The 25,934-nt window shown below is 46.8% G+C and overlaps 1 protein-coding gene across 1 annotated transcript; it reads left to right on the forward strand.

The window, feature by feature from the left end:
* Window positions 1-12,511: 12,511 nt before the first annotated feature.
* On the forward strand, window positions 12,512-25,934 carry UBL7 (ubiquitin like 7). Its single transcript, XM_068991136.1, has 11 exons — window positions 12,512-12,552; window positions 13,848-14,060; window positions 15,873-15,992; window positions 19,387-19,469; window positions 20,231-20,315; window positions 20,826-20,883; window positions 21,621-21,754; window positions 22,011-22,060; window positions 22,301-22,468; window positions 23,128-23,250; window positions 25,716-25,934. Exons 2-11 carry the CDS (start codon window positions 13,877-13,879, stop codon window positions 25,851-25,853), a joined length of 1,143 nt encoding a protein of 380 aa, XP_068847237.1. The 5' UTR covers window positions 12,512-12,552; window positions 13,848-13,876; the 3' UTR covers window positions 25,854-25,934.

Here is a 25,934-nt window from a genome sequence, read left to right on the forward strand (position 1 = left end):
GCATAATACCCTCTAGGTCCAGTCATGTTGTCACGAGTGGCAAGATTTCATTCTTTTCTTATGGCTGAATAATATTTCATTCTGTGTGTGTGTGTGTGTGTGATTGTACACATCTTCTTTATCCATTCATCTATTGATGGGAATTTATCTGGTATCCATATCTTGGCCATTGTAAGTAATGCTGCAATGAACTTAGAGGTGTATATATCTATTCTAACTAGAGTTTTGTTTTCTTCAGATAAATACCCAGGAATAGAATTGCTGGATCATTTGGTAGTTCTACTTTTCATCTTTTTTGAGGAATCTCCATACTGTTTTCCATAGTGGCTGCACCAATTGACATTCCCAACAGTGAGCAAGATTCCCTTTTCTCTCCATCCTCATTGACAATTGTTGTCATTTTGGATAATAATAGCCATTCTGACAGGCACAAGGAAATAGCTCATTGTAGTTTTGACTTACATTGCCCTGATTAGTGATGTTGAGCATCTTTCATTGCCTGTTGGCCTTCTGTATGTTCTTGTTTTTTAATGTAAGTATTTATAGTTATAATTCCCATCGGCACCACTTTCACTGTGTCCCAGAAGTTTTGGTGTGTTGCTTTCATCTTCAATCATCTCTAAATATTTTCTAATTTCCTCTCTGACTTCTTCTTTGATCCATTTGTTATTTAAAAGTGTGTTGTTTAGTATACACAGTTTTGTATACTTTCCAGTTTTCTTTATGTTAGTGATTTCTGATTTTATCTTGTGGTGAGAGAAGATGCTTTGTATGATGTGTCTCAAAATCTTTTGAGACTTAACTTGTGGCCTAATTACAGATTTTGGGCTCCAAAGTCACTGCAGATGGTGACTGCAGCCATGAAATTAAAAGACGCCTGCTTCTTGGAAGAAAAGTTATTGCCAATCTAGACAGCATATTAAAAAGCAGAGACGTGACTTTGTCAACAAAGGTCCGTATAGTCAAACTATGGTTTTTCCAGTAGTCATGTATGGATGTGAAAGTTGGACCATAAAGAAAGCTGAATGACAAAGAATTGGTGCTTTTCGACTGTGGTGTTGGAGAAGACTGTTGAGAGTCCCTTGGACTGCAAGGAGATCCAACCAGTCCATCCTAAAGGAAATCAGTCTTGAATATTCATTGGAAGGACTGATGCTGAAGCTGAAACTCCAATACTTTGGCCACCTGATGCAAAGAACTCACTCATTTGAAAGACCCTGATGCTGGGAAAGATTGAAGTCAGGAGGAGAAGGGGATGACAGAGGATGAGATGGTTGGATGGCATTATCAACTCAATGGACATGAGTTTGAGTAAGCTCTGGGAGTTGGTGATGGACAGGGAAGCTTGGCACGCTGCAGTCCATGGGGTCGCAAAGAGTCGGACATGACTGAGCGGCTGAACTGAACCGATATAGAAAATGGAACAGAAAATGTTCTAGGTACACTTGAGAAAAATGTGTTTGGTGTTGTTGGGTGGACTGTTCTGTATGTCTGTTAGATATAACTGGTTTATGGTGTTGTTTAAATTCTCTATTTCCTTACTTATCTTCTGTCTGGTTGTTTCATATGTATATATATAAAAAACAACTATTTCTGCTTTATTGACTATGCCAAAGCCTTTGACTGTGTGGATCACAATAAAGTGTGGAAAATTCTGAAACAGATGAGCATACCAGACCACCTGACCTGCCTCTTGAGAGACCTGTATACAGGTCAGGAAGCAACAGTTAGAACTGGACATGGAACAACAGACTGGTTCCAAATAGGAAAAGGAGTACATTAAGGCTGTATATTGTCACCCTGCTTATTTAACTTCTATGCAGAGTACATCATGAGAAATGCTGGGCTGGATGAAGCACAAGCTGGAATCAAGATAGCCAGGAGAAATAACAATAACCTCAGATATGCAGATGACACCACCCTTATGGCAGAAAGTGAAGAAGAACTAAAGAGCCTCTTGATGAAAGTGAAAGAGGAGAGTGAAAAAGTTGGCTTAAAGCTCAACATTCAGAAAACTAAGATCATGGCATCTGGTCCCATCACTTCATGGCAAATAGATGGAGAAACAGTGGAAACAGTGTCAGACTTTATTTTTGTGGGCTCCAAAATCACTGCAGATGGTGATTGCAGCAATGAAATGAAAAGACACTTGCTCCTGGGAAGAGAAGTTATGACCAACATAGACAGCATATTAAAAAGCAGAGATATTACTTTACCAACAAAGGTCTGTCTAGTCAAGGCTATGGTTTTTCCAGTGGTCATGTATAGATGTGAGAGTTGGACTATAAAGAAAGCTGAGTGCTGAAGAATTGATGCTTTTGAACTGTGGTGTTGGAGAAGACTCTTGAGAGTCCTTTGGACTGCAAGGAGATCCAACCAGTCCATCCTAAAGGAGATCAGTCCTGGGTGTTCATTGGAAGGACTGATGTTGAAGCTGAAACTCCAATACTTGGGCCACCTCATGTGAAGAGCTGACTCATTTGAAAAGACCCTGATGCTGGGAAAGACTGAGGGCAGGAGGAGAAGGGGACGACAGAGGATGAGGAAGTTGGATGGCATCACCGACTCGATGGACATGGGCTTGGGTGGTCTCTGGGAGTTGGTGATGGACAGGGAGGCCTGGTGTGCTGCGGTTCATGGGGTTGCAAAGAGTCGGACATGACTGAGAGACTGAATTGAACTGAACTGAACTGATCTGATATATTTGAAACTACAAATTAAAAGAGCATAACACATGTACTTCCCTGGTGGTTCAGTGGTTAAGAATCACCTGCCAGTGCAGGAGACACAGGTTTGATCCCTGGTCTAGAAATATTCCACTTGCTGTGGGTCAACTAAGCCCATGTGCCACAACTACTGAAGCCTGCATACCCTGCAACCTGTGCTCTGCAAAAAGAGAAGCCACCACAATAAGAAGCCCGCATAACACAGCTAAAGAGTAGCCCCCACTTGATGCAACTAGAGAAAGCCTCTGTGCAGCAATGAAGACTCAGTGAAGCCAAAAATAAATAAATTGATTAATTAAAGAAAAAGGAGAATACCACATGTTTGAGACTATTGTCCTTAAAACAAGCAACACCAAGACGCAGTCTGGTAAATTTACTGGTTAAAAAAAAAGAGAAAAAAATAGGTAACTAGGCAAAAAAAAAAAAAAAAAAAAATGATGGCTGGGTATAAGCAGACCTCCTGCATCACAGGCCCCCAGCCAGGCCATCCCTGGGGCTCAGATCCTGTGGGAACCAATCAGACCTGACCCCTCTGGTGGCCCCCACCCTCCCAGCACAATACCAGCAACAGACTGTCTGGGACAAGTGTGACCTTCTGTGGAGGGGGTTTTCCTAAAGCGGGGTTGCCTGCTGGAGCACCATTCTTCCTCATCAGCCCTGGGTGCTGTCATGCATGTCCTTACTGTCCCCGCATCCTCACTGCCCGTGAAAGAGGGCTGCTCATGGGAGGGGGGAGTGGTCACTAGAATGGGGAGCAGTGGCATTATCTGTGAAGGGAGCAACAAGGGATGGGCCCACAGTCCGGTCTGGACAAGGACAGCCTTCCAAGCTGACCCACTGACCCGACAGGCCTTGAATGCTCACCTCAAGGAGCCCTTTGAGAGGAGGCATCAGGGCGGGCTCCGAGAATGGCAGGAATGCGGTATCCAGCAGGGAGTGCCTGCAGCAGGCAGCCAGGGAGGCCCAGGCATGGGGCAAGAGCCAGGCCACCCTCCGACTGGAGGCCCAACCACAGCTGTCAGGAGCCTCCTCCCATAGTCGGGCCCCACCCTGGATCACCAGACCCACCTCACACCCTTGCCAGAGGAAGAAGAGGGAAGGCCCACGCAGGGCCCAGGAATTAGCCCTCAGGCTCGCCATCCTGTGGAAGCCCACAGGTCAAGGAGAAGGGAAGGGAACAGTGGCTGAGCTGAGGGGCCCGGAGGCCAGAGAGACGGTGCCACTGGCCCAGGACACAGAACTAGGGAGACAGAGCAGGGCCAGGCAGCAGCTCAGGTTTCTGGAGCTCATCGCCCTGCTCCAGCCCAGGACCACAGCCTGGACTTCCGTGAGAGCGTCCTGATCTTCCAAAGCCGGCCATCCCCTTCTCTCGGCCGCCCTGCGTCATCTCCTGCTCTCTACCCTACATTCCCTTGCTGGCCAAGGGAAAAGTCACTGACCTGGTAACTAGAGGGATCCACCATCCTTCCAGGTAGGACTCTGACCTCCAGGGGCTTTTAGCAATCAAGCCTTAAACTCGAAGGAATGACTGTGGAACTTTGCGTGTCAGATCAGTGGAAGGAAACCTTTTCAGTGGAGGAGGTGAGGGGCAAAGGAACAAATGTTTCATCGTTGCCTCTCACGGAATGGCAGGGAGGAGGGCCTGGGAAGCCACTCCTTGTATCCAGAAGCCCAGTTTTTGAGGTGGCATGGGCCCGTGCTGCTGCTGCTGCTGCTGCTGCTGCTGCTGCTGCTGCTGCTAAGTCGCTTCAGTCGTGTCCAACTCTTAGCGACCCCATGGACTGCAGCCTACCAGGCTCCTCTGCCCATGGGATTTTCCAGGCAAGAGTACTGGAGTGGGTTGCCATTGCCTTCTCCATGGGCCCGTGCTAAGGGTTGAGATTGCTATTGGGGTGCTGGCAACACTCGGCAGGGCAGGCAGGGCTCCCGACAGCTGCCTTATGGGGGAGAGCTGGTGAGCTGGGGAAGGTACCAGTACTCTGGTACCTGAGTACCCTGAGGTGGTACTCAGCCCTCGGTGGCCTTGGAGGTGTGCCTCTCTTTATCAGCCATGGGAACAGTGAGCTGTGTGCTGGGCCACTGGGGAGGGTCCTTCGGCCCACCAAGGTCAGCTGTGGGTGGGAGGGGAGCGTACCTCACGTGCGGAGGGACGCAGCAGGTATAGCATGAAAGGGCATATGCAAATATAAATGTAAACTTTTCTCAGTAATTGTACCAGTGATTGTAGTATTCATATTCTTATGCTGGAGACTGTTGTGTATGCAATGTGGGATAGAGTGAGTAATTATGGAATACGCCTTATGTTCTTGAGAACTAGGATTCTCAGTGTGGAAAAGAAAAGAAACATGTAATATAAAAAGGTTACATAAACCCTTGTAGTCTTGAATGTGAAGCAGCAGCATAAACTATCTCTATTTCTATCTTTTAAGCATAGCTCTAGATATAAATAGGGACCTAGACATAGATCTGGCTCTCTCCACTAAAGCAGCTTAGAAATGATGACCAATCCAGTAGAAACGAGTCTCCCTAGGGCCAGGCTGTGGTCTCGAAATTCAGTTTACCACTAAGCACAATCTGAACTTTCTGAAGAAATGCCTCATTGTTGTTTGGTGCAGGAAATGTAAAGATGAGGCAAATGTAAACTCTTGCCATGCCAGATGGTAAGGCAATGATCAGAACCTTCTAGGTTAAACGTTAAGATGACTCAGGCATAAGCTGAAGAGACTCCACTGTGATGATGATACTCATCTTGGGTGGCCTTGGCCTGCAACTGCTTGAAGCGGAGTTTGGGTCCCCAGTTGGAGACTGAGGACAGGTTGCAGCAGTCAGAGCACCAAATCTTAATCACTAGACCAGTGGTCAGTGACAAGGGCCTTGGCCTTTCAGCTTTGCAGAAAAGAACTGCCACAGACAGAAAGTAGTGAAACAAGTATTTATTAGGAGGAAAAAAAGAGTACAGTACATGTAGATAGACACACAGGCAGACTCAGAGAGAGAGAGAGAGAGAGAGAGAGAGAGAGAGGGAGGGAGGCTGATTTGTGTCAGTGTGGCAGTTTGAATTACTTTTATGAGGCATTGCTTCCTCCCATGTGTACGCACGCATCTCTCCCAGATGGAGTCTACTGCAAAGGCCTGTGGATAGAGCATCTCTTGACATCACTCCCCTTTGACCTCCAAGGAGCCTTTCTGTGCATGTGTGGTCATGGAGGTCTTCTGACTTTGAGAATGAGAAATATTTGACCTGGGCAGGGCCCAGCCTCATCCCTTAATGGTCTTGCTATGCTCATTTGAAAAGACCCTGATACTGGGAAAGATTGAAGGTGGGAGAAGGGGATGACAGAGGATGAGATGGTTGGATGGTATCACCGACTCAATGGACATGAGTGAGTCCTCTGGGAGTTAATGATGGAAAGGGAGGCCTGGCATGCTGCAGTCCATGGGGTTGCAGAGAGTGACTGAACTGAACTGATGCTCATCTTGGAGTTTCAGTCCAAAGGGAATAAATCTCCAGTAGCTTTACCCTGGCCCACAGGGAGAGGTGGGTGGTCCATCTACTTCCTACCTCAGTACAACAGATTTCAATATGAGCAAATGCAGGTAAATATATTGTAGAAAATGGGAGCCATTTTGGAGGAGGTAAAATTATAGAGGAGAAAACTAGGAAAGAATATGTAGTGTGAGTTGGAATTTGAAGTATTGGTATTAGAACATAATAACTGCCGTTGTTCAGTTGCTTCAGTTCAGTTCAGTTCAGTTGCTCAGTCGTGTCCGACCCTTTGTGACCCCATGGACAGCAGCGCTCCAGGCCTCCTTGTCCATCACCAGCTCCCGGAGTTTACTCAAAACTCATGCTCATCGAGTTGGTGATGCCATCTAATTCTGTCGTCCCCTTTTCCTCCCGCCTTCAATCTTTCCCAGCATCAGGGTCTTTTCCCAGTGAGTCAGTTCTTCGCATCAGGTAGCCAAAGTATTGGAATTTCAGCTTCAGCATCAGTCCTTCCAATGAATATTCAGGACTGATCTCCTTTAGGATGGACTGGTTGGATCTCCTTGCTGTCCAAGGGACTCTCAAGAGTCTTCTCCAACATCATAGTTCAAAAGCATCAATTCTTCAGTGCTCAGCTTTCTTTATAGTCCAACTCTCACATCCATACATGACTACTGGAAAAAACATAGCTTTGACTATACGGACCTTTGTTGACAAAGTAATGCCTCTGCTTTTTAATATGCTGTCTAGGTTGGTCATAACTTTTCTTCCAAGGAGCAAGCATCTTTTAAATTCATTGCTTCAGTCACCATCTGCAGTGATTTTGGAGCCCCCCAAAATAAAGTCAGTCCCTGTTTCCATTGTTTCCCCACCTATTTGCCATGAAGTGATGGGACCAGATGCCATGATCTTAGCTTTTATATTTTTTATTCATACAGATCTGGTTTTTGTTGCTTTCTGTAAAAGAATGAATTTGATTAAAAATTTAAAACTGTAGACCTCAAGTGACATGTTGTCTGCTTTTCCCCCTTATTAAAAAAGCAGACTTCAGCTCGTCAACTTCACTCACACAAAAGTCACTGACTACACACTTCCTCCTGCCACGGAATCTTTAGTTTCTTAATAGAATGCCCCAGTTTAACTCTATGTTAAAATGCAGATCGCAGGACCAATCTTTTGGACATTTCTGGGAAAGTTTGGCCACGAAGTTACACAAAGTACAGTGCTAGGGTTTCAAATTCTCAGGGAAGACTATTCCTTCTTACATCAACCCCCCTTTCACTGCCCTGTCTTCTGAGCCAGAGAACTTTCCTTGTCTTCTTAGTGCTGATGCATGGTTTTGAGTTTTTTGTGTTTTTTTTGTATTCTGCCCTTTTACTTAGGATGCAGCTCTTTTAACATTTTCAACTTTATGTAGTGGTACGTGGTATCAGTTTTAATTGCTCAGATGCCCAGTCCAGTGTTTTGCTGTTAAAACAAAAATCTCCAAGCAAGGCTTCCAGGACCACTTACCTCTCTGTAAAGGTGATCATCAGCTTCCAAAGCTCACTGCCTTTTTCCAGTTACCCCTTCATTTCTGGTATCAGAAGATTCCCCACAACTGTGTGTTTTCTTTTTTTTTTTATTGGAGGATAATTACTTTACAATGTTGTGCTGGTTTCTGCCATCTAACATGGGAATCAGCCATAAGTATATATATATGTTCCCTCCCTTTTGAACCTCCCTCCCACCCCCACTCCTAATCCCATCCCTCTAGGCATCGCAGAGTGCTAGGCTCCCTGTGTGTGATTTGTAATAAATTTATTATTTTATACATTTTTGTTTGTAGCAGGAGTACTTGCAGATGATTTTCATTTGCTATCTTGCCAGACCTAGAAACTGCCATATTAATTTTATAAAGTTATTTAAAAAATGTACACTCTTATAATTTGCTTTCCAACAGCTAATGATTGGGCAAATAGTCTCTTGAAGGATTAATGAAAAACTTTTCACTACTTTCTCAGGGAAAGCTAATGAGGGTATTGTCTCCAAATATGGACAGACTGACTGAAGGACTGGGCCTGGACACTTTCTTTTTTACCAAGTATGGTCATCCTTCTTTGTCTTCTGTCCAGACCTCTAATTCTATCTGGAATCTGACCCTGCTTCTGACCACAGCACCTACTTGGTAAACTGGTTCCCAAAGAACCTGCTTGGTCCTGGGTTATGTTTTCATTCATTTACTGATTTAATAATCTATCATTACAAAACTCAGAGAGGCTTACCTCCTTTCCTGGGAGCAACAAGCCATAGCAAGACAACCACATTTGGTAGATGACTTATTTACTCAATACCTGTTTATTGCTTCTCTACTAAGTGCCAGGTCCTGGTCAACTGCTGAAGATAAAGTGGAGGGTAAGACAGTCATTGCTCATTCTCTTATGGAGCGGATAATGAAATCATCAAAACAAAAACCTCATGAGCACCTAGTATATTTAGATCCACTCTGAGGAAAACAAGATGATGGCAGGGTCTTCATTTCACATGCTAGCAAGGTTATGCTCCAAATCCTTCAAGCTGGGATTCAACAGTACGTGAATCGAGAACTTCCAGATATACAAGCTGGCAGAGGAACCAGAGATCAAATTGCCAACATTTGTTGGATCATGGAGAAAGCAATGGAGTTCCAGAAAAACACCTACTTCTGCTTCATTGGGTCCACTGAAGCCTTTTATTCTGTGGATCACAACAAACTGGAAAATTCTTAAAGAGATAGGAATACCAGACCATCTTACTTGTCTCCTGACTGGTTCAAAATTGGGAAAGGAGTATGTACATGGTTGTATACTGTCACCCTGCTTATTTAACTAATATGCAGAGTACATCATGTGAAATGCTGGACTCGATGAATCACAAGCTGGAATCAAGATTGCCAAGAGAAATATCAATAATCTCAGATATGCAGATGATACCACTATAATGGCAGAAAGTGAAGAGGAACTAAGGAGCCTCTTGATGAGGACGAAAGAGGACAGTGAAAAAGCTGGCTTGAAACACAACATTCAAAAAACTAAGATCATGGCATCTGATCCCATCAGTTCAGTTCACTCAGTCATGTCCAACTTTTTGTGACCCCAGGCTTCCCTGATCCTATCATTTCATGGCAAATAGAAGGGGAAAAAAGTGGAAGCAACAACAGATTTCATTTTCTTGGGCTCCAAAATTACTGCACATGACTGCAACCATGAAATTAAAAGAGGCTTGCTTCTTGGAAGGAAACCTATGACAAACCTAGACAGTATATTAAAAAGCAAAGATATCACTTTGCTGACAAAAGTCCATATAGTCAAAACTATGGTTTTCCTAGTAGTCACATACAGATGTGAACATTGGACTATAAAGAAGGCTGAATACTAAAGAACTGATGCTTTCAAATTGTGGTGTTGGAGATGACTCTTGAGTGTCCCCTGGACAGCAAGATCAAACCAGTCAATTCTAAAGGAAATCAACCCTGAATATTCATTGGAAGGACTCATGCTAAAGCTCCAATACTTTGGCCACCTGATGAAAGAGCTGACTCACTGGAAAAGGCCCTGATGCTGAAAAAGACTGAAGGCCAAAGTAAGGGGTGGCAGAGGATGAGATGGTTAGATAGCATCCCTGACTCAATGGACATGAATTTGAGCAAACTCTGAGAGATAGGGGAGGACAGAGGAGCCTGATGTGCTGTGGTCCATGGGGTGGCAAAGAGTCAGATACTACTTAGCAACTAACAGCAACAATGAGGAACCCAGGCTTTAGGAAACTGGGGTGATATTTGTGAAAATCTCCTATATTAAAAGAGTTCAGTTCAGTCGTTCAGTTGTGTCCAGCTCTTTGTGACCCTATGGACTGCAGCACGCCAAGCTACCCTGTTCATCACCAACTTCCAGAGCTTGCTCAAACTCAAGTCCATCGAGTCGGTGATGTCATCCAACCACCTCATCCTCTGTTGTCCCCTTCTCCTCCTGCCCTCAATCCTTCCCAGCATCAGGGTCTTTTCAAATGAGTCAGTTCTTCACATCAGGTGGCCAAAGTATTGGAGCTTCAGCTTCAGTATCAGTCCTTCCAATGAATATTCAGGACTGATTTCCTTTAGGATTAACTGGTTTGATCTCTGTGCAGTCCAAGGGACTCTCAAGAGTCTTCTCCAACAACACAGTTCAAAAGCATCACTTCATCAGTGCTCAGCTTTCTTTATGGTCCAACTCTCACATCCATACATGACTACTGAAAAAAAAATAGCTTTGACTAGATGGACCTTTGTCTCTGCTTTTTAACATGATGTTTAAGTTTGTCATAGCTTTTCTTCCAAGAAGCAAGCATCTTTTAATTTCATGGCTGCAGTCACCATCTGCAGTGATTCTGAAGCCCAAGAGAATAAAGTCTGTCACTGTTTCTATTATTTCCCCATATATTTGCCATGAAGTAACAGTACCGGATGCCATGATCTTAGTTTTTTGAAGAAGGAGCTTTGGTATTCCCATCACTTTAAGAATTTTGAGTGCTGAGTTTTAAGCCAGTTTTCTCACTCTCCTCTTTCACTTTCATCAAGAGGCTCTTTAATTCCTCTTCACTTTCTGCCATCAGGGTGGTGTCATCTGCATATCTGAGGTTATTGATATTTCTCCCAGCAATCTTGATTCCAGCTTGTGCTTCATCCAGCCCGGCATTTCACATGATGTACTCTGCATATACGTTAAATAAGCAGGGTGACAACATACAGCCTTGACTTACTCTTTTCCTAATCTGGAACCAGTCCGTTTTTACATGTCCAGTTCTAACTGTTTCTTCTCGACCTGCATACAGATTTTTCAGGAGGCAGGTAAGGTGGTCTGATATTCCCATTGCTTTAATTTTTCAGTTTACTGAAGAATAGAGTAGTAATTAGCTCCAGTGCTAGGCCCTCCCAGAACCTGCAGTTTATCTGCTCTCCAGAGTCAAGCTATCCTGCTCAGTTGTTGCTTTAGTTTCAGTCCATACACTGGAATGTTGCAGTCCTGCTTTTACGTTTGTGCACACCAAATCAGTCTTTAGTTACTAGGATCAACCTTATTATTTTCTTATATATTTACCTGATTTTTTTTTTTTTGGCTTTCTTTAGTCCTTGAATGAGTTCCTCCAGGAGAGTTCGAACAGAATAGTTTATCTAATTCTAACCTCTGGGCAAAAAAATCTATTCTAACTATGCATCTAAAATATACTCGACTGTACAATACCAGTTTTACGCACGGGATTTAAGTATTCGCGTATTTCGGTATCCACGAGGGGCTCCTGAAAGCAATCCCCTGCGGATACCATGGACGAAGGTATGCAGTTTCTCTGAGAGTTCAGTGAAATTCCCCTTCCCGAACTAATTCTATGAATGACTGATATAAACCCCACTACTGCACGTGGGGGTGTACCAGGAACCCTTGGTAACTTCTCTCAACGTACCAACTTTTAGAGGAACTCATCGTTGGGTTCCTAGTATGCCTTCACAGGCATGTTCGCCACTAAAAGCCAGAAGCGAGGAGCACAAAGGAAGCTGACTTCACTCAAAGACAGGCCGTTTCCTGGTGAGGATTACAAGGCTGGGGCGAGTCTGAACAAGGATATTCAACAGGGAGTCTGAAGAGGCCGCTCCGGAAAGGGTCCTTGCCGAGCGACGACGGGTCGAAGCGGGAGACCCAGGGCCGAGAGTCCGGAAACCGGCGTTCCCATCTGCAGCGCTGGACGGACCTGGCGTAACCTGCGGACTCTGCATGCGAAGCAGGACATTGAAGGAATCGCGGGGCCGTAAATATCACACCTGGAACCCACCTGTCAATGCAGGAGACAAAAGAGACGCCGGTTCGATCCCTGGGTCAGGAAGATCCCCTAGAGGAGGGCGTGGCAACCCACTCCAGTATTCTTGTCTGGAGAATTTCACGGACAGAGGGGTCTGGAGGGCTGCAGTGCGTGGGGTCGCAAAGAGTCGGACAGGACCGAAGAGACTTAGCACGCGCGCACGCAAACCTCACGTCAGACCTCGTTCCCGTAACCTGTGTCTTGGAAGACTGACTGATACATAAGACTCTCACGCGCAAGCACGAAGACACCCTCGCGCCCGGACTTTCAAACTGCAGAGGAGCCACACCCCCGGAAACCGGAAGCTTTACAGCTAGCTCCCCCTCGCCGGCCGGCTGTTTATAAAGGGGCGGGGGTGGGGCGGGGTGGTGGGGCGCCGCCTCAGGAACTGCAACTCCCAGAATGCAGCGCGGAGCTTCCGGTTTCCGGCGAGAGGACCTGAGTGAGTGTTTACACCGGCGGCCCTGCGGCCGGGTTCCTTCCGCGGGACGGGTGAGGGCGCTGGGTCCCGGGCCGCGCGGGATCGACCTGTGGTGACTAGATAGCTGGTTCTGTGGGAGTGGAGGGGTCGTCACCAAAGAGATAGTGTCCCTGTCGCAATATTAACTATCAGTGACCTTGGGCCGCAGACTTCACCTTTCTAGATCTCGGTTCCTTCGGCTGTAATATGTAGATGAAAATGCCTGTCTCAGAACAGTTGTGAGGATTAAATGATACATAGTATATTAAAAGATCCATTTTCTTCCCCGCCATCAACCTGGAGATGGAAGGTTTGAGGGTGCCTTAGGATCTGCTGCACAGCCTCGAAACCTTTTCTTTCCTCTTCCAAAGAAGCCACTTTGGAAGCAATAATAATTCTAACAAGGGCTTGTCTTGTCTTATTTCTCCCAACCGCCGGGTTTCTGATTCATTTTCTGGATACCCATAAATACCGGGCATTGAGTCAATAAAGACAAAATTCTAGTCTTTGCTTTCAAGAGCCTCTAAGAATAAGATGCAGAGACGATTGAGAAGTAAATAGTATAGGTATTTGTAACCCTTTGTCATGAGGGAATGTGACAACAACAGAGGGGGGAAAGAGAGAGAACAGAGGAGGTTGTGTTTGAGTTTCTCTTGATCGGAGTTTGATTAGAGAGGGAAGAGGGAAGAGGAGTTATATGCAGAGTTAGCAGATGAGCAGAGTGGGGGAGAGCTTTGTTTTGAATTGATGCTTGGTGGGGGTGGACTTAAGTGTTGGGAAGGGTGGGGCAGTCCAGAACTCTTGAGAGGGGAAGGCTGGTAGAGAGAACAGATGTGAATGTTTTTGAAAGCCAGGCTGTGGTGTTTAGACTTATTCATAGAAGTGATTTGATTTCTAAACAGAGGAGTATATTGATCAGATCTGCATTTTAAAATGATGAGTGGCAGCATGGATATTTAACAGGGAGAAGCAGGAGGCAGGGAGCTTCTGGTAAAGCTGTTGTGGTTAAAGCAAAAGTTGATGAAGAAACACGGAGTGTGTGTAATGTAAGGGAGAGGGTTGGATGATCTCATTTGAACCTCACAACGCTCCTGTTAGGTGGGATGGCATTTTTATGTCCACTGTAAAGCCAAAGAGGCTTAGAGAGCTGAAGTTTCCTGCTGCCATAGAATGAGTGAAAAGAGGACCTCAGATTCTAGTTCAGGCCTCCTGATGCTGCAGCCTGAGCTTTTCCAACAGAGTCACAGAGAATTCTCATTCAACCCCTTGGTGGGGTGGGGGTGGTGTAGGTCTGTCCTTTAACCACTAAGGCTTTGTTCCTTTACAGGGAGAAAGAGAGAGCGCGAAAGAGAGAGGATGTCTCTCTCAGATTGGCACCTGGCGGTGAAGCTGGCTGACCAGCCACTTGCCCCCAAATCTATTCTTCGGTTGCCAGAGACAGAGCTCGGAGAATACTCCCTGGGGGGATATAGTATTTCATTTCTGAAGCAGCTTATTGCTGGCAAACTCCAGGAGTCTGTTCCAGACCCTGAGCTGATTGGTGAGTCTGTGTACTGGGGATGGGCTTCTGCTCTGATTCTTTTGGGGGAGAATCATTCTGGAATCACAAGGGTAAATTAAGAGTTTGGGATTTGTTGTCTCATAATGTAAACACTGGGCTGCCCTGGTGGATCAGTGGTAAAGAATCTGCCTACCTATGCAGGAGATGTGGGTTCAGTCCCTGGGTGGCGAAGATCCCCTGAAGAACGAAATGGCAACCCAATCCAGTATCCTTGCCTGGGAGATGCCATGGGAGGAGGAGCCTGATGGGCTACAATCCATGGGGTTGCAAAAGAGTCTGACTTAGAGACTAAACGAAAACAAATGTTAAGCTGGGCAGTGATTGTTGTTAGGTGAATAGAAACAAATCGTATAATAAAACTGTTGGTTGCCATTTTAGCTGTACAATATACTGAAATACTTCATCACGACATTCCTTAACTATGACATTCTTTGAAAGAGCAAGAACTTGGGTTGGAAGGAGGTGCTGGCTAGGGAAAGGCCCTTAGTATATGGCATTTGAAGTAAGTCTTAAGGGATGGTTAGAAGGATTGTTGGTTGGTTGGTTGGTTGGTTAGAGGGAAAGTGAAAGTGAAGTCGCTCAGTGGTGTCTGACTCTTTGCAACCCCGTGGACTGTAGACCACCATGTTCCTCTGTCCATGGGATTTTCGAGGCAAGAGTATTAGAGTGGGTTGCCATTTCTTTCTTCAGAGGATCTTCCCAACGCAAGGATCGAACCCAGGTCTCCCGCATTGTAAGCAAGACAGTTTACCGTCTGACCCACCAAAAAGGAGAGATGGCAAGGGCATTCTAGGTGGAGGAAGAAGGAATTTAAATGTAATTTATTTCTTTCTCTTTTTTATTTTTGACTATGCTGTGTGGTGTGCAGAATCTTTGTTGCCTGACCAGGGATCAAACCCTGGACTCCAGCATCACTTTCAGAAAGAGAATATAATTAAATTGTATTATTAATGCAGTGGCATATAAACTAGAAAAATGGTATAAACTGGCAAAAAGTATATTTTCAGTCATGCATGCGAAGTCTCTTCAGTTGTGGCCAACTCTTTGCAACCCCATGGACTGTAGCTCACCAGGCTCCTCTGTCCATGGGATTCTCCAGCCCAGCTGGAGTGGGTTTCTATGTCTTCCTCCAGAGGCTCTTCTTAATCCAGGGATCAAACTCATGTCTCTTAAGTCTTCTGCACTGGCAGGTGGGTTCTTTACCACTAGTGCTACCTGGGAAGCCATATATTATTAATACAATGGCATATAAACAGGCAAAATGGTATAAGCTGGCCAAAAAAGTGCTTTTAGCCATAAAAACAGGGGGTTCATTCTTTTTTATTGTTACATTTTCCCATTCATTTAAATGGTGCAGTCTCCATGATGTTAAGCTCTAGAGTTTTCCTCTGCATAGATTCTGTATTTTATCAATTTGTGCTTGTAACAATTGTTATTAAAATGTATTTGTTTATTTATTTTCAAACTTTATTTATTTTGCATTGGGGTATAGTCCATTAACATTGTTGTGGTAGTTTCAGGTGAACAGTGAAGGGAGTCAGCCATATATATACATATATATATATACACACACACACATACATGTATCCATTTTCCCCAGGCCCCACTCCCATCCAGGCTGGCAAAATGTATTTATTAAGTAAGAGTACTATTTAAAGCATATACCATTCTCTAGCTATCTGTCCAATCAAGATAAGGTTCTTAGGGGACAAAAGTCATTTAAATTGTTATGAAGAGTAAAATATAAATGAATGGTTCTTTCTTTTTTACCCACCCCCCCCACCCCCCCAGATCTGATATACTGTGGCCGGAAGCTAAAAGATGATCAGACCCTTGACTTTTATGGCATTCAACCTGGATCCACAGTCCATGTTCTGCGCAAGTCCTGGCCTGAGCCCGACCAGAAACCGGGTGAGTGTTGGCTCTTAGACAGGCAGTGCTTCTGAAATGTCTGCAAGGGAAGGAGGGTCTGTGTGTCCTTGAGGCAAGGGCCTGGGTGGAACATACGGGAGATTTACTGAGATGATAATAAAGGACATCTTTATCATTTATTGGATTAGACACATTGATAAACAGTGTAATTTTGATTTTCTTGCTGCCAGCGGCCAGTAACAGAAGGCACTTTTTAAGTTCATTACCCGTTGTTTTAGTGGGATGGAGAGGATGTATCTATTTAAATTCCTTTAGGGCAACAGTTTGTTTCTCAGTGAACCTTATATTTTTTGGTTATTTTTGTTCTCATTAGAAAGAAGCTGAAAACTCCTTGCCTTCCCCTAAATGTTATGGTGTGTTCTCATGTTCACAAATCTTCCCACAAACTGCCTCAGGCGGGTGATTTGTTCAGTCACCTCACTCCTGCTAATTTATTTTCCTGGAGTTTGAGAATATTCGAATGGTATGAAAGTAGCTCTTGGAGGAAACATACAAAGCCTCTCATGCCTTTCTGACTTATTGATAAAAGGTGCTGCTTAGAATTCATAATTTAAATTTCGCATCTGTGTTTTAAAAGCCTCCCTGAGGATAAAGCTAAGCTGTGTAGGAGATTAGCTTTGTTAAAAACGGGCAGTTTGGCATATTTTAATAATGTTCACAATTGCTGTGACTGGTTATCAGCTTGAAATTCTCCCTCTTTTCAATTCTAAACATAAAGGACAAAAAGATCTTCTCTTGTACCCTGATGGGAAGTGAGAAAGAGAAAGGCAGTCTCTGGTATCCAGGGGCTGGCCTGGCCTTCAGCTAGGCCTTGAATCGTGAACAATTTCACAGGTCACCAGCATCTACAAGGCCACTCACTCTGGGGCTGTAACGTATCCAGATAAAAACAAAATTTCTTCTCATTTCTGAACAGAGCCATAAGCCTGCACATTGACCAACCACAGAAATGACCAAATTACCCTCTATCCTGCTTATTAGGAGTGACTGCTGTTTCTTCATTAATTTCAGCTTTCATCTTGCTCTAGTTTTCCTTCCTTCTAGATAAGAATTATTAAGATACCTAATCATAAAATCACCCCCACTTCCTGACAGCCTCCAATCCACAACAAAACCCTGCTTCCTTAAGCTTCCCCCACCGAGTCCCCTAACTAAAGCCCAAATCCTCTGAGTCCCTTCTAGCATGTTCTTGTTGAGATGCCCCATGGTTCTGGTGGTGCGCGTCCCCTCTGTAAGAGCAGTAAACACACCTTGCACAGCTGCAGGTGTGCCCCTCTGGTCTTTGGCTGGAGGGGATTGACAGACGGAAAGGAGCATTTGTTGCTTCTTCCAGCCAGATTGTTGCTGTTTGATATCTCATTTAATCAAGTGGCTCAGCAGGTCAGGTAACAGTATTAGCATTTTATACATGAAGAAAAAGAGAGTTAGAAAGGTTTTCATTCAAGGTCATCTGCTTAGAAAAATGAATGCAAAAGCTGGGATGTGAATCCAGATTTTCCTGGCTCAAGAGTATTCTTTCCACTGGGCTGGCTGCCTCCCACTTTTAAAGGATGAGATTAGCTCAGAAACATTAAAGAGACAACCTGTAACTCTTAGCTGATTATGGGCTTAAGTCCTTTTTATCCCCTGGAAATTTATTTTTGAAACAAACGGACTTTTTATTCAGAGGGGAAAATAAACTTTTGGATTTGAAAAGAAACTTTTATGATGGCATTTTAGATATTTTATCCTTCAGTGTTCTTTCAAAAGGAAGCACATTTCTTTATTTTCCACCAGATTAGATCCTGTAGGAGGAGAAAGTGTCAGTTGCTTCCTTCCCACCTGGATCCCTTTGGTGGTTCTCTGCAGAAGGTTGCACATCCCTTTAGGATCTCACGTAGGCCTGCTGTTTGAGCAGGAGTGTGTACCCTGGGCTCCAGCACAGAAACAGCTTAGTGTTCCTTCAGAGCACCTCATGCTTATCTTCTCCCAAGCCTTTGCACTTGTTCTCATTTAGGCCTACAATACCTTTTCCCCCAGTCACCGTCTGTTCTACCTTCAATACTCCTCTCAAACGTTCTCTCCTGGGGGGTGTGATCCTCCCTGTCAGTGGTGCTGTCTGCCTCCATGTACCTAATGCCCGCACTGTGGTCCATGTCTCTGTTGTGGAAGCCCTCAGCGTGGTATTTGGTAATTGTGCATGTGTGTTTGATTCTGTCTCATTTCTCCTACTGTCTTAAGAGTTCCTTGATGGCAGGGACTCTTACCTTTCACATTCCTGTGCCTTGCACAAAACAAGATTCACTCCAAAAGCGTGGAGTAAATGCTTAGCACAAATTTGTTTAACGAATAAGCCAGGTAACTTACTTCAGGTGAATATTTTTCGAAAGAGACAACCCTGATGATTAGAACAATAGGTGAGGGTGTGGTTGCCACACAGAACTCCAGGGGTGCCATTCTCCTTGCTTTGGGAATCGTGCCTTTGGAGTGGAGCAGTGCAAGGCCATACAGTCACAAGTAGCCTTCCTGGGTGAGGGCCACCACACTTTTTAAAGTGTGATCCAGGATGGACTCCCCCTTCTTTTACCGAAATTTCTATGAAATGGCTGATGTCCTAAATTATCTGTGAAGTGGGCGGATGTCCTAAATAGTAAAGTGACCAAGTAAAACTAAGACAACTCCCAGACTTTCCCATATGAACGAGTCATAATGTCCAAAGACCAAAAAGCACTTTGAGTCCTAGTGACATGCTTGTTTTTGGACATATGATGAAAGTTTGTTCAGAAGCCTAGAGGTACAATGTTGTCTTGGTCCTTCTTGTATTTGTTTGTTTGTTTGTTTTTAATCAGAGGCCTGAAAGAAAATACCCAGGAGAAAACAGTTACCCCCCCGATCCTGCCACCTTGGCTTGTTCCCATCCAGCCTTGGCCCACACGCACACTGACATCTCATAAAGTTTTACTAGAGAACACCCATACAACTTTATGTTCTATTTCTTTCTCTTAACATATTGTGTCAACATGGCTCCATATTGTTCAGATGGCTTGCAGCACTTATTTTAAATCACTGCACAAAAGTATACTGAGTTCATTATACCCTCCTCCTTTCCAAGTGTGAAAAGTCTAGAATTCCTGCAGTGGGACATTGATCAGAACAGTCTCTTTCGTAAGGTAAGAATCTCCTCTGCTAGAACTTGAATTTGTTTATCTACTAAAGAGGCTTAAAAAGAGTGCAGTTTTCATGTCTGCGGTGTAGCTTTTTTTGATTGGGTGCCCATTCTTAGTGGGGTGAGGAGGGAAGAGAACCCACGCCTGGACTCTGGCTGAAGTGATGCTCTGCGTCTGTGGCAGGGGTGAGGCCCTGGTCATAGGGTAACTGAGTGTCTCATCCCCAGAACCTGTGGACAAAGTGGCGGCCCTGAGGGAGTTCCGAGTACTGCATACTGCCCTGCACAGCAGCTCCTCCTACAGGGAGGCGGTGAGTGTGTGCTGAACCCCCTGTGAGACTCTTGGCAGGCCTGCTGGAGGGGGTGATGCCGAGAGGGAGCCGGAAGCTGGTTGCCATGGCTCCCCAGAGTTCCTTGGGGAGGTTTCGCCATGTCTGTGGGTCCCAGCAGAACCCTGTCTTCCCCCAAAGAGGCTCTCAGCTAGGCATTGTTGATTCCCTCTAATGATAATGATACAGCCTCTCCTGATTGGCCTCATGGAATTGAATATAGTTACAGTCAAAGGATCCGTATGCTGTTTCTGCTGGGCCTCATTCTTTGACTTGGACTGAACTGCTTGCCCAACACTCCTTCCCAGGATCCCCTCACTGGGAAAATGCACTGATGACTTTCCATAGGAGAGTTGATAAGCAAGATGAAGACAGCTGCAAACTTCCCAATATATATAAATGCAAAATGATAGTTGTTTGGAGATTGAAAAGGACTTTTGGAATCTAGAGAAACCTTTGTTATTGGGCTTATAATAAGAGCTTTTATTGTGAAAGCATTAGAACTAGAAATGGGGGAAAGGACCATAGATTGAAGGCTTATTGTGATCTTGCTTTTATGCTGTTTCCCTTCCAGTAAGCCATGATCTCAGAGAAAAAAAGAGGTTCATCTCTTTCCTGGGGCTATTCCATTGTGGTGGTGTGTGCGCAAGCATTTAGAGGAAGGAAGTCCTTCAGCTGTGTGTGGGTATTTCTGAGTGCACTGAGCTAGTGGGAGTGCTCAGCGCTCCCCATTTCTACTGCAGGTCTTTAAGATGCTCAGCAATAAGGAATCTCTGGATCAGATCATTGTGGCCACCCCAGGGCTCAGCAGTGACCCCATTGCTCTTGGTAAGTGCAAGGCTGAACTGAAGGAAATAGGAACTGTTGAAGAAGCCAGGAGGAGGCAATTACCTTAAAGAAGCTTTGACACATCATGTGAAGATTCACTGGTCTTGTGGCAGGAGGGGGAGTAACCCAGATGTGTTCCTTATACCCAACCCTCCAAGAGCTGCAGCCCCACAGAGAAATTGTGGCCTCACTAACACCAGAAGTGAGACTGTGAGGAAGACACGTGAGGGCAGCAGTTAGCCCAAACCACGGCAGTCAGGGAAGACTTCCTGCACACCTTGATGGGCGAGGGAAGAGCCTAGAGATACAGGGCAAGAGGCTGGGGCGCTGTGCAGTGTGTAGCCTCCGTGCAGGGCATAGGGAGCGACGTGGAGAGCACGTGGGCTGTGCTGCTGGCACGTTGCTGCACCCACTTTCCACGCGTATCCCTGTTAGGCTGGTTGCTCCAAGGCCTCCCCACTGGATCTGGCTAGATTTCCTGTCTCTGAGGTGAGCCCTGTTCTCCTTCAGGGGTTCTCCAGGACAAGGACCTCTTCTCTGTCTTTGCTGACCCCAACATGCTTGATACGTAAGTATACCCATCTTACTAAGGGCGCTTTTTCTCTCCTCATGGTCGGGCCAGAAGCCTAATGGTCGCCCTGGATTCTGCTCTTGGAGCCCATCCCCCGAATCTGTCTTCTGAATGTGCCAGGAGGTGGCGAGGCGGCAGGGCTGGAGGAGGGGGGGGTGGGGGGAGGTGAGGACAAAGCCCCAGGGCAGGGGCAGGCAGAGGTGGGGGTGAAGCAGCGTCCTGAGGGAGGTGGCTTTGCAGGCCGGGCTCAGTTTAGATCTCATTCAGTAGATATTAGGGAGCCTGTGAAGGATTTTAAGCTGGGAAAGAAATAGGTGCATACGCCCCCAAATTTTAAAGTTGGAAGGGAAAGTAGAGGTTATGTCCCTTTATCTTCAAGTGAAGAAAACAGCCAAACCCTCGGGAGAGACGGGACCAGTCAAAGACTGCCTGATGAAGTGGTGTTGGAGTCAAGACAGGAGACTACCCCTGAGCCTCTGGGCTGTGCGTGTCCCATCATGCATTGCCAGAGAGGAGAGTGAAGCATCTGTGGGGGCCCCAGGGTGAAGGCCTGATGATGCTGGAGGCAGAGCAGCAGGAAGACAAGCTGCCTGGAGGGAGGTGCTGAAGACTGGGAAATTTAAGGACAAGCAGGGGTGACTTGACAGTTACGAGGGGTGCCCAGAATTCCTGTCAAACCCAAGGATGCTCTTTCCTTCCTAGTCACCCTTGAGTTTCTTCCTGCTCCGTCTCAGGTTGGTGCCTGCTCACCCTGCCCTGGTCAATGCCATTGTCCTGGTCCTGCACTCGGTGGCAGGCAGCACCCCACTGCCAGGGGCCGACTCCTCTTCCCGGGGCATGCCCTCCAGCGCCTACCGGGACATGCCAGGTGAGCCCCTGGCCTTCGGGACGCGGGCCCCTGGGGAACAGGCAGTGGCCCAGGGCTTTGCTCTACTCGCAGCTATGTATAGTGCTGGCAGAGGGTGTTCCTTGGGAACTCTGGGTTTGAGTCAGGGAGAGCATCTGTCCTGTAATTTTCCAGGGGAGAGATGAGAACATGAATTTGGAGTAAGTAGTGCTGAGACGCTGGAGCAGCGCCTGTGCCTTCCTGTTCCTCCTCCTGAAATCTGTCCTCCCTCCTCCAGGTGGCTTCCTGTTTGAAGGGCTTTCTGATGATGAGGACGACTTTCACCCGGTAAGTGACCGGGCTGCCTGCCATTTGGGGGAGATGGTGCTGGGGAGGCGCCCTCCCCGGGACCTGGCACGCCCAGCAGGGGGTGGTCAGAGGCCCTGTGGGGGCCCAGGTGTGCCACACTATTGCTGTGACCCTGGCAGCCTGAGGAGTCTCCCCAAGAACTGTTCCTGGAGCAGGGGTGGGGTTCTTCTGAGAACCACTCAGGGCTGCCGCCCTGATCTGGGCACCTCCCTTGTCCAGAGTGCCAGGTCCACGCCCTCAAGCAGCACCCCCAGCTCCCGCCCAGCTTCCCTGGGGTACAGTGGAGCTGCCGGGCCCCGGCCCATCACCCAGAGCGAGCTGGCCACTGCCCTGGCCCTGGCCAGCACTCCGGAGAGCAGCTCTCACACGCCAACTCCTGGTACCCAGGTATGGAGAGAGGGGGTGGGAATGTCCAGGCCGAGCCCCCAGGTATGGAGAGAGGGGGTGGGAAGGTTCAGGCCGGGCCCCCAGGTATGGAGAGAGGGGGTGGGAAGGTTCAGGCCGGGCCCCCAGGGAGAAGGGCCCAGTGGTAGAGTGGGTTTACCTTTGCTGATCCTTGTGCTCCATCTGCTTTGATCTGAGCTCTACCTAGAGCCCCAGTGGGTTTCCCACTGCAGCTCAGGCGACCTCCCCTCACTTGCCTTTAGGCTTAGAAGTCTGGGGCTCATCCCAGGCCTGACTGACTCTTCTCAGCAGTTGGAAGAACCTCATGTTGCATAATGGTCCCTTACTTACTCCTGAAAGTGGCCAGGCACACATCACAGGCTTAAGCATCCCTGGTGATAGTCACTCCAGCCGGCAAGGCCATCTCTCCTCTCCCAGTGTGGGTCCTAGGCTCAGTCAGGGCTCCCATTCCATCTCCCTGGTGCAAAAGAGTACAGAACCCTCCCTGCGCACATAGAGGGCTTTCAGGCAGCTCTGTGTGGCTGTCTCATGCTGGCCCCTGCTGGGAGGCAGCGGTGAGGCAGGGTGATGGGACCGCAGTGGGTGTGTGCTGGGAGACTGGGCTGGCTCTGAGGGAGGCGCTGACCTTGGTCTGTCTCTAGGGCCACTCCTCAGGGACCTCCCCAATGTCCTCCAGCGTCCAGTCAGGGACGCCCATCACCAACGATCTCTTCAGCCAAGCCCTGCAGCATGCCCTGCAGGCCTCGGGGCAGCCCAGCCTTCAGGTCAGTCTTCCCCCTTCTGATGTTCACAGGCTTCTTTGGTATTTTGGACGCTGAGCTTTTCTCTACCCTCTGGAGGCCCTTTCCACTTGGCCTGCTTTGGTGCAGGAACAGCTGGGGCATGGCAGAGTGACAGGAGAGGGTGCTCCCAGCAAGGGCGGCTGTCCCTGCAGCTTCCACTCCTTCACCCAGTGCCCATGGCCTGGCTCTACTGACCGCCTGGCTTGGGTATTTCAGTGGCTGTTTCAGTGGAGGAGTCACTCATCCATCCTGTGAGCATCGACTGAGCCTTGAGCATGTCTGGTCCAGGCTTGGTCCAGCTCCTGGGATAGTGATGAGCCAGTCCTCATTCCCTCCATGGAGGGGCGCCAGATAGTCACTGAACTGAGAGAACAACAGGGTGAGAAGCTGGCCCAGGCTTGAGGTCAGGTAAAACTTTTCTGAGAAAGTGGTGGTGTACCTACTGTCAAAGAATTAATTAGAGGTTAGCCAGGCAGAGAAGGGGATGTTTGGTTGAGGGGATGTGGTGTCCCGGCAGAGGCAGCTACCTGTTTGAGGGAATGTGGAGGTACACATGGCAAATCGGCAAGAGCAGAAGGCAATATCCAAGATGAAGGGTCCTGAGATGGAGCCAGAGTAAGGGAGAGCAGACGCCTGAGTGTGAGGGCCTTGAATGCCTGTGCAAGGAGATGAGGCTTGTCCGGAGGTCACCAGGGAGCGACACCAACTCCCCTGCCTCATGAACACGGAAGCTTAGCTAGCAGCTAAGTGCATGACCCAAGGCGTTCACATTTTATTGCACGCCTCTATGCACAAGCTGTTTGCTTTACTCTTTCCTTTGCTCCTAAGCCTGGGGCATGAACGTCATTTCTGGAACTGGTCCATGGTCATGAAGCCATTAAATGACAGGGACAGGGTCCGGCCCATGTGGTTCTCACTGCCCCACGTGTCTCGGTGGACAGTGAGGGGAGCAGGAGCAGGACCCGGGGACAGTTGGCCTTTTTGGTTCCTTCATCATCTGCAGCCTGATCCTTGTTCGCTCTGCTCTTCAGCTCAGAAACCTGTATGTCTCCACCTGGCCTGTAAACGGAACGAGTCAGTTTCTGTGGTTTTCTAAAAATCCTCCACATCCTCACCCTTGCTTGCCTGCTTCTTTGTATTTGCATTTCATCCTCACTGCCTTCTCCTTCCCACAGTGTGAACACATCCTCTCCCCTAAGGTGTGCACTTGCTCTTTCATGAGACAGAGATATTAAAAATACTAAATTTGTTTAAATCCATAGAGAAGGCCTTTCATAGCTGAAAGTAAAAAAATCAAGGAACCATTATATAAAAAGTAACATATATTTTGAGTTCATAAATGTGAAAATTTCTGCAAAGCAAAGAAAACCAAATCAACATACAGAAAGAACAAGCAAAGTCTGAAAGCTGATCACAAACTGGAAAGAAATCTGTAACACAGATCAGACAAAGGGCAAAACCTTCCTGAATTGAAGTTCTAGTGATGTAAGACCAACAGCTTCGTAGAAAAGCAGGTGAAGGATAGTAACAGACTGTTCACCAAAAAGGAAGTACAGATGGCCTGTAATTCCTTGCAGTCCCATTGCTCGGAATTTATCCCGGAGATGTATGTGCATGCAGAGAGTGACATTTGTACAGAACCAGTCACCGCAGCGTTTCTATAACGGCAAAGAGTGGAAGCTGCCCTGTTGTGGTACATTTCAGGACATCCACAAGCGTTTTCTATGATACCTTAATATGTTAGAAAAAAAAGAGAGATATAAGAAAAGGGTAAGTATAGGGATGTATATTTATGATATTTCCTCAGAGAAAGTAGGTTATCAGGAATCGGGGAAACGAGTAGATGAGTGTGAGACTTTTCACAGTGTGGTGTTGATGGTTTAGTCGCTCAGTTGTGTCTGACTCTTACAACCCTACGGGGTGTAGCCCACCAGGCTCCTCTGTCCATGGGATATCCCAGGCAAGAATACTGGAGTGAGTTGCCATTTCCTTCTCCGGGGGAATCTTCCTGACCCAGGAATCGAACCCGGGTCTCCTGCATTGCAGGCAGCCTCCTGTAGTGCAGGTGGATTCTTTACCAACTGAGCCACCAGGCACTGTGTATCATACTAAAACAACAAAGTTAATTTAAAAGTGTGTGTGTGTCTATAGATACAGCAGAGAAAGAAAGTAATCTTTTGAAGTTTAGGTATTGTATAGTTTATGCTTTTTCATTTTGATCTTTATGATACATTTTACCCTTCTTTAATTGGAAAAACTTTTGTTCCCTAAACCCTCCGGCCTCTCCATAGGCCTCTTCGACAGTCCGCAGACCTCCCTGATGTGCTGTGTTGTATGGAACCTCATGTCAGCAGCTTTCCTAGAGGAACACACCTCCTTCTGCTAGAGGTGAGCACGTCTCTGTTGGATCCTTACTGACTGCTCCTGCCTGTCCTATCTTTCTACAGAGCCAGTGGCAGCCCCAGCTGCAGCAGCTGAGGGACATGGGCATCCAGGACGATGAGCTGAGCCTGCGGGCCCTGCAGGCCACCGGGGGGGACATCCAGGCGGCCCTGGAGCTCATCTTTGCCGGAGGAGCCCCGTGAACTCCCTGCTCCTCCTGAACCCCCGGCAAACTGCTAAGGCGGCTGCCCATGGGAAGCACTCTTGAAGGTGCCCCATCTCAC

Source organism: Capricornis sumatraensis, chromosome 19, assembly GCF_032405125.1.
Source record: "Capricornis sumatraensis isolate serow.1 chromosome 19, serow.2, whole genome shotgun sequence".
In the NCBI taxonomy this organism is placed as follows: Eukaryota; Metazoa; Chordata; class Mammalia; order Artiodactyla; family Bovidae; genus Capricornis; species Capricornis sumatraensis.